This window comes from Bombina bombina, chromosome 9, assembly GCF_027579735.1.
Source record: "Bombina bombina isolate aBomBom1 chromosome 9, aBomBom1.pri, whole genome shotgun sequence".
Classification (NCBI taxonomy): Eukaryota; Metazoa; Chordata; class Amphibia; order Anura; family Bombinatoridae; genus Bombina; species Bombina bombina.
The window spans coordinates 149,728,290-149,744,707 of NC_069507.1; the positions used below are offsets into that span (position 1 = coordinate 149,728,290).

At 37.8% G+C, this 16,418-nt stretch overlaps 1 protein-coding gene across 1 annotated transcript in view; it reads left to right on the forward strand.

Moving 5' to 3' along the window:
- The window catches only part of LOC128640465 (cilia- and flagella-associated protein 46-like), a 638,812-nt gene that overhangs the window by 409,034 nt on the left and 213,360 nt on the right, over positions 1-16,418 (forward strand). The window contains exons 38-41 of the mRNA XM_053692944.1: positions 4,019-4,167; positions 8,337-8,435; positions 9,756-9,852; positions 10,020-10,163. Of these exons, the coding sequence (XP_053548919.1) occupies positions 4,019-4,167; positions 8,337-8,435; positions 9,756-9,852; positions 10,020-10,163 (489 nt within the window). The remainder of the gene's footprint in view (positions 1-4,018; positions 4,168-8,336; positions 8,436-9,755; positions 9,853-10,019; positions 10,164-16,418) is intronic.

The following is a 16,418-nucleotide window of genomic DNA, read 5'->3' on the forward strand; positions in this document are numbered from 1 at the left end:
GGACCTTGACGAGGTACCTGGGCTTGTCCCATTTGGCCAGATGCAGTAACTAACCTTTCCATTTTTGCTTTTAAATCTTAGCTGAGAACTTGTAAGTGAGTGCTGGGTTTTTTCTGTGTGTTATATATATATATATATATATATATATATATATATATATATATATATATATATATATATATATATATATATATATATATATATATATATATATATATATATATATATATACTTACTTACTTGATACAGGAGCACATTTGTTTTCAACAAGCCCAGAGCAATGAATTTGAGAATTAAATAAAATATATCAAGGAATAGTGGTACCAGATTGTCATTATGCAAAGAATAGGGGGTTTATCTGCATTTGATAAGCATTAGATTAACTGAGGTTTTTGAAATGTGTCAGAACTAAAAAAACTTGGGAAACCTTCCTAATGTATTTATTGTAGTCCATTATACATAAACTCAAAGTTCACCTTTCCATGCTATATTAACAATTCATGGTTTCGCACAAAATAAATTGAATCTTCTCTGAATTATATTTGTCATCTCCTTTTTTTCAGGACAAAGTGGCACACTAAATGTAGAATAGCAATAAAAAAAGTTATTAATATAACATGTAAAAAGTAACACTGCCTGATGATAGGCCCAGTAGCAACCATTACAAAAATTGCTGCTGTATATTTATTAATAAATTATGTGTTCTTTGTTTAGTGTGCCTTGCAACCGGGTATATTATATACATATTTAACTTAAGTTAGGACACCTTGCCATCCCCCCAAAACACTGCAACAGTTACTCATGTTTGCAGGCCAGTTCCCTAACATTACTCAGAGTCACAGAGGATTGAGAAGCGGGGTGACACACTATCTTGAAGCCCCAATAACCAAAGTACCGGACTGTACACACACAACACTGCTCTAATGTATATAGGTGCCGGCTGCTTCAGCCAGGTCAACCGCCGTCAGTTGATGCCATAATACATAATTCTATCAGCATGGAATGTCATTAAGTATGCCCACTCCGGCCTCCTCAGAGTCAGAAACTCCCACCATTCCTACCTCCTTACTCGTCTCTTCACTCGGTTGTCTGCGGGCTGAGCCGGTCGTCTCTGGGCAGCATCAATCACTCGATTTCTCACGTGGCTCTTAGATGGAGTCAGGCGGCTGCTCATCCCGCTTCCCACACCATTTCTCCCTCTCTCAGTCGAGTGAGTCATAGTCTGATGACGTAAACAGGCAGCGCAGCTGCGCTCCGCCTCCTCCACTTTCTGACACGGTCACCAGACGCACGCGCTGCGTGCCCACATTCCAATAGGCTATACAATAGCCGGGCCAGGCCAGCCCAGGGACAGGAAGTACTAGTAGAGATGGGAACTTCGGTTCTTCTGTGTGAATCGGTTCATTTCGGACAGTTCGATTAACTGAACCGGTTCAAGAACCGATTCACCAGTTCACCTACTGAACATGAGATAGAGGCTCTACCTCATGTTCAGTAGGTGAACTGTAGAGCCGCAGATTCGTTCCTGAATCATGAGTCACTGACTGTGTGAGTTGTGTGACTCATGATTCAGTTCAGCTCCTCCTGAGTCCTCACAGCCAGGCAGCGTTGGCTCCTTCACAGATACATACAACACAGTACATATAACAGAGCATGCTGTATACTCTGTTCTATGTACTGTGTTGTATGTATTTTCCTAAGATATGCATATCTTATAAAAGACTTATATTATAATAAAAGTGACAATAGAATATGACCTTAAATTTTAACGGTATTAATGTGTAAACAGCCCAAAACTCTGTATGGCTTATAAATAAACATAAGGGTGAGACCTGCTGCTTCTCTAAGGGTTAATTTAAGGTGCAGTTTGGGGTATATTTGAATCAGTGTACTGTTAACTGACTCCTTTGCAATGAATCGTTCAGTTAACAGTACACTGATTCAAATATACCTCTAACTGCACCTTAAATTAACCCTTACAGAAGCAGCAGGTCTCAACCTTATATTTATTTATAAGCCATGCAGAGTTTTGGTTTATAAATATAAGGTTGAGACCTGCTACTTTTGTAAGGGTTAATTTAGGTGCAGTTAGGGGTATCTTTGAATCAGTGTACTGTTAACTGAATGATTCATTGCAAAGGAGTTAACAGTACACTGATTCGTTTGCAAACAGTTCACTTCTTGAATCAGTAACAGTACTGGTAATATGATCCTAGAGTGAGGCTGTCTGATTCATTGCAAAGCAGGAGTTAGCAGAAGCAGTACACACTCTAGAATCATATTACTAGTGCTGCTGCAGACTCAGGAAGTGAACTGTTTGAAACGAATCAGTTCAGTCTGGTGAACTGATTCATACAGTTCACTGAAAAGATCCAGTTCAAATGAACGATTCGTTCATGAACTGGACATCACTAAGTACTAGTAAGACACTAAATTGCGTAAGCGTTGCAGGTACAGGCGCATGCAGGGAGCCAGCCAGAGCCAGCTGGCGCGGCGAAGGAATCAGCGATAAAAAATTAAACTGGACTACAACAATTTAATAAATAATAAATTTAATAAAATTATTAACAGATTATCCTCAGCAGTCGGAACCGCTCTCAGCGCCCCCATGCTACGGCGCACTAAGGTGGCTGCCTAATACAAAACGCCGACCCTTACAGATAGATGCATAGACAGATCGATCAAACCACACCCACACTATCTATCTGTTGGTCTATCTACCTATCTATCTATCTATCTATCATCTATCTATTTGTCTGTTTTTCTACCTTTTTGACTATCTATATCAGCCTGGATAGTGGCTAAACATGCCAAGTGCCACATGCCAAAGTAATCACTTAAAATAAGCAATCCAGTAGCTAACAATTATACAGAAATGCTCCTTGCTAGAGATGGGATGGCACCAGGAAAAAAAAACTGAAAAAAATGTGGATATTTTCCCCCCTCCCAAGATTTTTCTAGTAAAATGGAGCAAGGAGTATGCTCTTTTACATTATTGTGCGCTGATATTAAAAAGTGGAGCGCTAATATCGCTTGCACACAAGTGATATTTAGCGCTCCACTTCTAATCTAGCCCATAGATGGTTAACTAATAATTGTCCTGAGCAGTTTTTCAAATACACTGTTAAAGGAATCTAGGAAGGCAAGATTCATTTTTGAATCGTCAGCAATTTGTTTTGTGGGTTCTTTGAATGTAGTTTGGACAAAAATGCTCAGATTGCAGTAGAAATTACTATAAACATGACTGATTCACAAGGAATTTCTTTTATAAATAAAAATAAATGTATCTGAACTTCTTTAGTGGGTATTTATCTACATGGCTCAAATATTACTGTCATTGAAAATAATCTAACATTTTTCAGTGCTATAATTGGAATTTAAGAGTTACTCTTGTACAATCTTCTAATATATCTTAATTAGGCTATTTCCTTAAAGTTTTGAAAAGCTAAGAAATTAGAGCTTCTCAAGTGACATCACTGTTTCACAACAGAACTTAAAGGGACATGAAACCCCAATTTTTTCTTTCATGATTTAGGTAGAACATACAATTTAAAAAAACTTTACAGTTTACTTCTGTTATCAAATTTGCTTCATTCTCTTGGTATCATTTGTTGAAGGAGCAGCAATGCACTACTGGTTTCTAACTGAACATATGGGTGAGCCAATGACAATCAGTATATATATATATATATATATATATATGCAGCCACCAATCAGCAGCTAGAACCTAGGTCCTATGCTGCTCCTGAACTTTCCTAGATAAACCTTTCAGCAAAGCATAACAAGAGAAGGAAGCAAATTAAATAATAGAAGTAAATTGGAAAGTTGTTTAAAATTGTATGCTCTGTCTAAATCGTAAATGTCTAATAATGACTTTACTGTCCCTTTAAGGCCATATTTACCTTTTCGAATAATTTGAAGACTCTTAAATTTTCTGTATTCATTGTAATGTGTATTCAAGATATGTTAATGCTGTATGCTTGAATTTGTAAAACGTACTCTATTTATTCTCCTATAGACATTCAGCCTTTACTACCTCGACCTGTTAATAAAGCAGTTGCTTGGTATTTCTTTTACTCATCTGACCCTTCCTGTACTTCATCTTGCTGAAGTGATTGCACACGATGCTGTGGAAAGCAAAAGTCTTTCAGATTTCTATCATTTGAGGTTAGTGATTATGCAAGTTGAAGTCATTAAGAGATGGTGCTGAATATGATGCAAACAATAGAAAAGCAGCCCATACATCACCTTTCTGCTTTAACAAACATTTTAATGCAAATATTACATTCATGAGCTCATTTTGTGTTTGCAATGAAAGTTCCACTTGATAGCTGCCAGCCTTGCAGCTCCTGAGTGGGACTTTGTATTTTACCCATGTGTGAAAGTTAAAGGGACAGTAAACACCTTGAGATTTTTTTTTTTATATAAATCTTTAGTTATGCATAAAGAAGCAACCGTACAATATATTTCCATTATTTATTGTGCCCCCTTTTCAGGTAATTGAGCTCTGAAAGTTGAGCAATTTGTAATTCTCAGGACTGTAAATGTATCCTGCTGACTCCTCAATGTTACATATATGTCCCACTTTGGCTTTATTAGATAAATGCCAAACAGTTCACTTTATACTAACTTTCTGACCGTGTCTAGCCCTGTTGTCTGTGGGTGAGTGGAGTTTGGCTACTAAAAAATAATTGCAGTGAAAAGGATGTTAATTTTTTTTTTTTAATATTAGATTGGCTGATATATTATTCTATAGCAACACAACAGAAATGTCTTGTAATTGCAAGGTGTTTACTGTCCCTTTAAAGACATGCCGCTAGATTTTAGAGCTCTGCGGCCAAAGGGGTGCGTTAGCTACACATGCTTTTTTCCCCCCGCACCTTTTAAACAACGCTGGTATATAGAGTTCACAGAAGGGCTGCGTTAGGCTCCAAAAAGGGAGCGTAGAGCATAATTTACCGCCACTGCAACTCTAAATACCAGCGGTGCTTACGGACGCGGCCAGCTTCAAAAACGTGCTCGTGCACGATTTCCCCATAGGAAACAATGGGGCCGTTTGAGCTGAAAAAAAGTCTAACACCTGCAAAAAAGCAGCGTTCGGCTCCTAACGCAGCTCCATTGTTTCCTATGGGAAAACACTTCCTAAGTCTGCACCTAACACCCTAAAATGTACCCCGAGTCTAAACACCCCTAACCTTACACTTATTAACCCCTAATCTGCCGACCCCGCTATTGCTGACCCCTGCATATTATTATTAACCCCTAATCTGCCGCTCCGTACACCGCCGCAACCTACATTATCCCTATGTACCCCTAATCTTCTGCCCCTAACACCGCCGACCCCTATATTATATTTATTAACCCCTAATCTGCCGCCCCCAACGTCGCCGCTACCTACCTACAATTATTAACCCCTAATCTGCCGACCGGACCTCACCGCTACTATAATAAAGTTATTAACCCCTAATCCGCCTCACTCCCACCTCAATAACCCTATAATAAATAGTATTAACCCCTAATCTGCCCTCCCTAACATCACCGACACCTAACATCAAGTATTAACCCCTAATCTGCCGACCGGACCTCGCCGCTACTCTAATAAATGTATTAACCCCTAAAGCTAAGTCTAACCCTAACACTAACACCCCCCTAAGTTAAATATAATTTAAATCTAACGAAATAAATTATTTCTTATTAAATAAATTATTCCTATTTAAAGCTAAATACTTACCTGTAAAATAAACCCTAATATAGCTACAATATAAATTATAATTATATTGTAGCTATTTTAGGAATAATATTTATTTTACAGGCAACTTTTTATTTATTTTAACCAGGTACAATAGCTATTAAATAGTTAAGAACTATTTAATAGCTACCTAGTTAAAATAATTAAAAAATTACCTGTAAAATAAATCCTAACCTAAGTTACAATTAAACCTAACACTACACTATCAATAAATTAATTAAATAAAATACCTACAATTATCTACAATTAAACCTAACACTACACTATCAATAAATTAATTACATACAAATACCTACAAATAAATACAATTAAATAAACTAACTAAAGTACAAAAAAAAATAAAAAAGAACTAAGTTACAAAAAATAAAAAAATAATTTACAAACATTAGAAAAATATTACAACAATTGTAAGCTAATTACACCTACTCTAAGCCCCCTAATAAAATAACAAAGCCCCCCAAAATAAAAAAATGCCCTACCCTATTCTAAAATAAAAATAGAAAAGCTCTTTTACCTTACCAGCCCTTAAAAGGGCCTTTTGCGGGGCATGCCCCAAAGAATTCTGCTCTTTTGCCTGTAAAAAAACCATACAATACCCCCCCCAACATTACAACCCACCACCCACATACCCCTAATCTAACCCAAACCCCCCTTAAATAAAGCTAACACTAAGCCCCTGAAGATCTTCCTACCTTGTCTTCACCACGCCGGGTATCACTGATCCGTCCAGAGGAGGCTCCGAAGTCTTCATCCAAGCCCAAGCGGGGGCTGAAGAGATCCATCATCGGGCTGAAGAGGTCCATCATCGGGCTGAAGAGGTCCATCATCGGGCTGAAGTCTTGATCCAAGCGGGGGCTGAAGAGATCCATCATCCGGCTGAAGTCTTCTATCAAGCGGCATCTTCAATCTTCTTTCTTCCGGATCCATCTTCATCCCGCCGATGCGGAACATCCATCCTGGCCGACGACTTCCCGACGAATGACGGTTCCTTTAAATGACGTCATCCAAGATGGCGTCCCTCGAATTCCGATTGGCTGATAGGATTCTATCAGCCAATCGGAATTAAGGTAGGAAAATTCTGATTGGCTGATGGAATCAGCCAATCAGATTGAAGTTCAATCCAATTGGCTGATCCAATCAGCCAATCAGATTGAGCTCGCATTCTATTGGCTGATCGGTACAGCCAATAGAATACGAGCTCAATCTGATTGGCTGATTCCATCAGCCAATCAAAATTTTCCTACCTTAATTCCGATTGGCTGATAGAATCCTATCAGCCAACTACTTTAGAGCACAGTAGTTAAGAGCTTTATAAACCTACGTTAGCCCATAAAGCTCTTAACTCCTGACTTTTTTCTGCGGCTGGAGTTTTGTCGTTAGAGTTCAAACGCTCACTTCAGCCAAGACTCTAAATACCGGCGTTAGAAAGATCCCATTGAAAAGATAGGATATGCAATTGGCGTACGGGCATCTGCGGTATGGAAAAGTCGCGGCTGGAAAGTGAGCGTTAGACCCTTTCCTGACTGACTCTAAATACCAGCGGGCGGCCAAAACCAGTGTTAGGAGCCCCTAACGCTGGTTTTGACGGCTAACGCAGAACTCTAAATCTAGCAGATGGTTATCTACAGTCAGTAATTGAAATGCATTATTACATAAGAACGCCATTTTGATTTTCTATTATATGCACAAAATATTTAAAATTACATTGATCCTCATTTTCCCTAGTAAAGTTTAATGAAACATGAATTCACCATCAAAACTGATTTTATAATGAAAAGATGCAGACATTCTAACTCTCCCTGAAGTTCTCCCTGATTGTAATAGCGGCTCCCTGATGCCAGCAAATGGAATGCAATCTCCTTGAAACTCCAAGTACCATGATCCAATGTGGCCCAAATCCAGAAAAGTGTTTCTTTAAGGAATGCCTTTAGTTGCTGGGACGTTATAGAACCCTCAAAGCAAGCAGCAGTAACCAAAAAAGCCCCCACTGATTTTAATAAAATAAAACACAAATACTACCAACAAGCATACGATCACTGGAAAATAGGTTTGTTGTATGTGGTTGTGCAATAAAGCTACTTTTTTTTTAATGTGACTTTAGTGGGAAGCTACTTTAATGATAAGTTTCTATCTTATTTAGGGTTTCAAGGTGTCCAATATATAACCGGGAGGGGGGGGGGGGCGGTTGGCTGCACAGTAGCGGGTGAAGCCATCTCCCTGAAATGAGTTTTTGCAGGTTGGGATGTCTGAAGATGTCCTCTAATGGTACAGCAATTCATTACAATACATTTCACATTTAAGTGTTTTATTTTTATATTCTCTGTTATACACCTATACAATAAGTGACATATACAATATTATCTATGTGGACAAATTCAGTGTCAAAACCATGGGCTCCCCATATGTGATACTTTGCATTTTCTAGTCTTTCTCATTATGAAATGATTGTTGTTCTGTTAACCTTTTTTTTACTTTTATATCTATTGCTTATAGTTTGCTACTTGATATCATTTAGATTACACAGTAAAATAATCCTCTATAGTAAAGCATTATACTTTGACATTAATTACCACATTTTTATTTCTAGACTTTGTCAAATATGTGCAGATCTAAATTTGCACCAAGCGGCCTCTTATCACGAGAAAGCGGTTAGTAATATGTTCATCACTGAACATGAGTTGATAAGGTAAATATTTTTCAGACTTATGTTTGTTATTTTACGATCAGTTTACAATATAGGTTTTTACATAATTAAAGGGATATAAAACCCAAAAAGTTTATTTTTATGATTCAGACAGAGCATACAATTTTTCAAAACTTTCTAATTTACTTCTATTATGAAATTCGCTTCATTCCCATGATATTCTTTCTTGAAGAGAGACCTAGTGCTCTTGCAAATGGATAATATTCTTGCAAAACTGCTGCTATATAGTGCTCCAGACACCTCCACGCTCCTGAGCTTATGTCCCTGTTTTTCAACAAAAGATACAGAGAACAATGAAAAAATTGATAATAGAAGTAAATGAGAAAGTTGTTTAAAATCACCTGCTCTATCTGAATCACGGAAGAAAACATGTAGGTGTCGTCCTTTTAAATTACATGAAAACATAATTGTTTACCAATTTTTGTACTAATTCTGGTCGCCATAGCTGTCATACACCTTTCCAATCACTTCATTTTTTCACAATAGAGATTCCACCAGTGGAAATACTACTTCTAACACTCAAAAGCAGCTTTAAAGGGCCATGATACTCAAATGTTTAAACACTTGAAAGTGATGCAGCATAGCTATAAAAAGATGACTAGAAAATATCATCTGAACATCTCTATGTAAAAAATAAATATATTTTACCTCAAAATGTCCTAAGTATTCAAGCCCCATTGCAATGGACTTTAAGCAACAAATCAACATGTCTGTCCCGGGATAGGCAAGGGAGTGAGCCTCATGCACACTCATGTTATTTCCATATTCATTTTAAGGAAGTTGACTATGAAATCTCATGAGAGTTAAGTGTAATCTCATGAGATCACAGTAAAAGAGTTCATGACCTCAGCACTGATTATGCTGATTGGCTGCAATTCATTTCTTCATTTTTTTATTTTTTTTTACCTGCAGCTGGACAGCAGCTGAATTATAACTTTTTACACAGGACTTACTCTTTTGAGCTGAAGAAATTGGGAGGTAAAATATCTTCCTTTTTTACATAGAGATGTTCAGGTGATATTTTCCTGTCAGCTTTTTACAGCATATAAGTATTATGTCCCTTAAAGGAGGAGATTTTACACCCACCATTCCAACACCATATGTTGTTTGTTTCTATCTCACTCTGATCAATCATCCTCAAAACTCTGAACTATCTACATTATGTTATGATTTTATAGCATGTACAATTAAACGAATTGCACCAGAGAAAATTATTAAATTGCTGCAACATATATGTTCCACTTCTCAAATATTAAAATTGAATGTTATGTCTTTAACTTGTATATGAAATTTCTAATTTAGCTGCAGACAAGAAATGTTGATTAATAAGACTAAAAAGAAGAATGAAATGTGTTTGGAACAATCGACTAACCATCATCTGATGCATAAAAAACCAAAGGTAAAACGTATTATGTTGTTACTATACATATTTAACTGCTATAGCCAAGTTTTTTTTTCAATTATATATTAATTGTATCTTCAGTTATAAATGTAATATTACTCTGTAATAATTGAGATATTAGTAGGTTATTATTATTATTATTCTATCTTTATTTTTTTGTACAGATTTTAGCCTTGCATGCAACTACAAAAGGACTGAGTGGTTTGAGTCTACCATATCTTTGGATGGACAAAGCCTATGTGCTGATACAGCTTGGATTTTTTCATCCAGCTAAACATCTTCTTTCAGAAGCTTACAAATGTTTTCAGGTAAGAAAGTATTAGATCTTCATTTTTTCTTTTTTTCTGTTTTAATATATTCTTATAAAGCTGTGGCCCATTAAAGGAACACGTTACCCATATGCTGATTGGTAAAAAGATGACTGGAAAATATCACATGAATATCTCTATTTTAAGGGAATATTGTTTTCCCTTAGTATTTTCTCGGTAGCCACATCCCACTATAGAAGAACTTCAAGCAACCAAACCGGATGCTTGTTTTTAGGACTTACAAGGGAGCATGCATCAGACGTGCAGTCGCAGTCACTGTTTTCCTTCCTCTGTTTAAGGAAGTTTACTGTGAAATCCTACAAAATCATATTGAAAACTCATGAGATTATAGTGAAATCCCACAAGGTCACTTTAAAGCACATTTTGAACTCAGCACTGATGATCTGTTTTTATTTTTATCTGCATTGTAAAAAAAAACAAAAAACAAAGAGTATCTCAATGTTACCTTCTCACAAAGCAATTACCCAGCTTACTTTTTAATAAAGAAACACCCATAGTACATACATAATACAACATTTTATTTCTCACAATTACATTAATGATACTTAAGAATTAATGTTAATAACATGTACCTACAAGGAATTATCTGCAAATATCATATATGGAGTCAAAATAAAGACTTAAATTATGTTTCCAATATAAAGTATAGCTTTAATAACATGTCCCTATAAGTAATTGCTCACAAAGACATATATTATATCATATAAATTGTCAAAGTAAATGCTAAAATTATGTTTCCAATATAAAAGCACACCCTGAATTAAAGGATGTCTGATTTTTCTTCTATAAGGTACGACGAGTCCACGGATTCATCCTTTACTTGTGGGATATTATCCTCCTGCTAACAGGAAGTGGCAAAGAGCACCACAGCAGAGCTGTCTATATAGCTCCTCCCTTAGCTCAACCCCCCAGTTATTCTCTTTGCCTACTCTAAGTACTAGGAAGGGTAAAGTTAAAAAGAGGTGATAAAATATTAGTTTTTTATTTCTTCAAAAGCAAGCAGCAAGCTCCAACTCCGGTGGGCCCTTGTGAAAGTGTTAGGCCAAATCGAAGCTTTAACCCCGATTTTGCAGGGGGTGTTTTGTCCGGATTTAGGCCTTATTATATCCGGTTTTGCACAGTAAAGGGTTAACTGTTCCTTTCTTTGTGGGGAAATCTCAGCTGCATTATTTGTATATTATATCAAAAAATTGAAACGATTGGTGTTTTTTAAAGCAGTTTTGCAAAACGTGTATGCTTTTTTTCTCTTAAAGGCACAGTATCGTTTTTTTAAGATTGTTATTTTTCACTAAATAAAGTGTTTTTCATAAGGACCAAACAAAATAATTTTCGTTCCTTTCGAAACTTCAAAGGTGGTCCCTCTTCCTCCTCCCCTGCTGCAAAGCAAGAGGGGAATTTTACTCAATCCAAGTCAGTCTGGAGACCTAACCAGACTTGGAACAAAGGTAAACATGCCAAGAAGCCCGCTGCTGCCACCAAGACAGCATGAAGGGGCAGCCCCCGATCCGGGACCGGATCTAGTAGGGGGCAGACTTTCTCTGTTTGCTCAGGCTTGGGCAAGAGACGTTCAGGACTCCTGGGCTTTAGAAATTGTGACCCAGGGGTATCTTCTAGACTTCAAAGATTCCCCTCCAAGGGGGAGATTCCATCTTTCTCGATTATCTGTAAACCAGACAAAAAGAGAGGCGTTCTTACGCTGTGTAGAAGACCTATATACCATGGGAGTAATCTGTCCAGTTCCAAAAATAGAACAGGGGCAGGGGTTTTACTCCAATATGTGCGTGGTTCCCAAAAAAGAGGGAACTTTCAGACCAATTTTAGATCTCAAGATCCTAAACAAATTCCTCAGTGTCCCATCCTTCAAGATGGAGACCATTCAGACTATTTTACCAATGATCCAGGAGGTTCAATATATGACCACCGTGGATTTAAAGGATGCGCATCTGCACATCCCTATCCACAAAGATCATCATCAGTTTCTCAGGTTCGCCTTTCTGGACAAGCATTACCAGTTTGTGGCTCTTCCCTTCGGGTTGGCCACAGCTCCCAGAATTTTCACAAAGGTGCTAGGGTCCCTTCTGGTGGTCCTAAGGCCGCGGGGCATAGCAGTGGCGCCTTATCTGGACGATATCTTAATTCAGGCGTCAACTTACCAACTAGCCAAATCTCACACGGACATCGTGTTGGCTTTTCTAAGATCTCACGGGTGGAAGGTGAACGTAAAAAAGAGTTCTCTTACCCCTCTCACAAGAGTTCCTTTCCTGGGAACTCTGATAGATTCGGTAGACATGAAAATGTTTCTGACGGAGGTCAGGAAATCAAAGATTTTAACCACCTGCCGAGCTCTTCATTCCATTCCTCGGCCGTCAGTGGATCAGTGTATATAATCGGACTAATGGTAGCGGCAATGGACATAGTTCCGTTTGCTCGCTTACATCTCAGACCACTGCAACTTTGCATGCTCAGACAGTGGAATGGGGATTATGCAAATTTATCTCCTCAGATGAATCTGGATCAAGAGACCAGGGACTCTCTTCTTTGGTGGTTGTCACAGGATCATCTATCCCAGGGAATGTGTTTCCGCAGGCAAGCATGGGTCATAGTAACGACGGACGCCAGCCTATTGGGCTGGGGTGCAGTCTGGAAATCCCTGAAAGCTCAGGGAGTGTGGACTCAGGAGAAGCCTCTCCTCCCAATAAATATTCTAGAATTGAGAGCGATATTCAACGCGCTTCAGGCATGAACAAAGAGTTCTCTTGCGATGATAGAGGTTACCAAAATAATTCAATGGGCAGAGACTCACTCTTGCCATCTATCAGCAATCTATATCCCAGGAGTGGAGAACTGGGAAGCGGATTTTCTAAGTCGTCAGACTTTTCATCCGGGGGAGTGGGAACTCCATCCTGAGGTGTTTGCACAATTGATTCATCAATGGGGCACACCAGAATTGGATCTGATGGTGTCTCGTCAGAACGCCAAACTTCCTTGTTACGGGTCCAGATCAAGGGATCCTCAAGCAGTACTGATAGATGCTCTAGCAGTACCTTGGTCGTTCAACCTGGCTTATGTGTTTCCACCATTTCTTCTCCTCCCTCGTCTGATTGCCAGAATCAAACAGGAGAGAGCTTTGGTGATTTTGATAGCACCTTCGTGGCCACGCAGGACTTGGTATGCAGACCTGGTGGACATGTCATCTCTACCACCATGGACACTGCCACTGAGACGGGACCTTCTCATTCAAGGTCCGTTCCAGCATCCAAATCTAGTTTCTCTGCGGCTGACGGCCTGGAGATTGAATGCTTGATTTTATCCAAGCAGGAATTCTCTGAGTCGGTCATAGATACTTTGATTCAGGCTCGAAAGCCTGTCACTAGGAAGATTTATCATAAGATATGGCGTAAATATATTTATCGGTGTGAATCCAAAGGCTACTATGGAGTAAGGTCAGGATTCCTAGGATTTTGTCCTTTCTCCAAGAAGGATTGGAGAAGGGGTTATCAGCTAGTTCCCTAAAGGGACAGATATCTGTTTTGTCAATTTTACTGCACAAGCGTCTGGCAGATGTTCCAGACGTTCAGTCGTTTTGTAAGGCTTTAGTTAGAATCAAGCCTGTGTTTAAACCTGTTGCTCCGCCATGGAGTTTGAATTTAGTTCTTAAAGTTCTTCAAGGGGTTCCGTTTGAACCTATGCATTCCATAGATGTTAAGCTTCTATCTTGGAAAGTTTTGTTTTTAGTTGCTATCTCTTCGGCTCGAAGAGTTTCTGAACTATCTGCATTGCAATGCAACTCGCCTTATCTTGTTTTTCATTCTGATAAGGTGGTTTTGCGTACCAAACCTCGATTTCTTCCTAAGGTTGTTACTAATAAGAATATTAATCAGGAAATTGCTGTTCCTTCCCTGTGTCCTAATCCTTCCTCTAAGAAGGAACATCTGTTGCACAACTTGGACGTTGTTCGTGCTTTGAAGTTTTACTTGCAAGCGACCAAAGATTTCCGTCAAACATCTTCTCTGTTTGTTGTCTATTCTGGAAAGTGTAGGGTTCAAAAAGCTACGGCTACCTCTCTTTTTGGCTGAAAAGCATCATCCGTTTGGCATGCAAGACTGCTGGACAGCAGCCTCCTGAAAGAATTACAGCTCACTCTACTAGAGTGGTGGCTTCCACATGGGTTTTTAAAAATTATGCTTCCGTTGAACAGATTTGTAAGGCTGCGACTTGGTCTTCACTTCATACCTTTTCCAAATTTTACAAATTTGATACTTTTGCTTCTTCTGAGGCTATTTTTGGGAGAAAAGTTCTTCAAGCAGTGGTGCCTTCTGTTTAGGCATCTGTCTTGTCCCTCCCGTTCATCCGTGTCCTATAGCTTTGGTATTGTATCCCACAAGTAAAGGATGAATCTGTGGACTTGTCGTACCTTATAGAAGAAAAGTAAATTTATGCTTACCTGATAAATTAATTTCTTCTATGGTACGACGAGTCCACGGCCCGCCTTGTCATTTTAAGACAGATTATATTTTTTTGATTTAAACTTCAGTCACCTCTGCACCTTTTAGTTTCTCCTTTTTCTTCCTGTACCTTCGGTTGAATGACTGGGGGTGGAGCTAAGGGAGGAGCTATATAGACAGCTCTGCTGTGGTGCTCTTTGCCACTTCCTGTTAGCAGGAGGATAATATCCCACAAGTAAAGGCTGAATCCGTGGACTCGTCGTACCACAGAAGAAATTAATTTATCAGGTAAGCATAAATTTACTTTTTTTTAAATGTATTACTGTAGGCACAATATATTTTCATGTTTATTGATAGCCCTCTGATAGAAAGAAACTATTTTATGCAGCAAGAATAATTAAATATGTAGAAATCGTAGTGTCCTGCATTGTTTTGTTAAAGGGATATGAAATCATCAAATGTCCTTCATTCTCTTGGTATCCTTTGTTGATGGAACAGCAATTTGCTTCTGCATCAGTAGTTCATTGCAGTTACACAACCTTTTTATGTATGCTTTTCAACAACGGATGTCATTAGAACAAAATAAATTACACAAAAGAAGTAAATTGCAATGTTGTTTTAAAGTGTGTGCTCTAACTCAATCATAAAAGACAAAATGTAGGATCATGCACTTTCAACACTGGCTCCCAATCCACTCTAATATAAACACACATTTAATCCGGGTGATGTTGGCTTCCTTTTCTATGGTATTCTAATCCATTAGAAGCTGATCTGTTTGATTTAGAAGAACTGTCCAAAATCCATTTGCTAATTAATTTAAAGAAGCTCCCCCAAAAAACATATATGATATAACTGGAACATCATGTTTTCTTATATCCTAATTAGGTAAACAATCAAAAGGCAGTAATAATCAGGATAAAGATCACATATTAGTTGAGCATTAGTTTCATTGTTTAAATGGGTAGTCTAGTAAAAATTAAACTTTCATGATTCTGATAGGGCATACAATTTATAAAAAAATATATATTTACTTTTGTCATCAAATTTGCTTTGCTCTCTTGCTATTCTCTGTAGAAAGCTAAACCTAGGTAGGATCATATGCTAATTTCTATGCCATTGAACTGCCTCTGTGCATTTTGACAGTTTTTCACATACACTGCTAGTTGATGTGTGTCATATAGATAGCATTGTGCTTATTCCCGTGGAGTCAGCACTGATTGGCTAAAATGCAAACTTATCAAAAGAACTGAAATAAGGGGCAGTCTGCAGTGGCTTATATACAAGGCAATCACACAGGTAAAAAGTGTATTAATATAACAGTGCTGTTTATGCAAAACATGGGAATGGGTAATAAAGGGATTATCTATCTTTTTAAACAATAAAACTTCTAGTGTAGACTGTCCCTTTAAGTGTGATTTGAGCTATATCTTTAACGTTATATTAAACAAGAAAACAATCATGTTTATTTAAATGTAAACGGAAAACTTTAATATTAGGAAAAGCTATGTATACTGCCAAAACATATTTAGTGGTTTAGACAACAGAGGGGGCTGATCACAATCCTTTAGAAAAGTTTATCAAACGATTTATCTACATAAATAACAATAGATTCTAAAGGAGATTTTCTGTAGAAAATCATTAGATAAGTTTTTCTAAACAATCGTGATCGGCCTCTAAATTAGATAAATCCAAACATCATTGAAAAAACACAAAGTAATTTTCTTTTATGGATCTGAATACTTTTTGGTAAGGGGTCTCAATACAAAGTTTATGAATCACTTTGTATGGC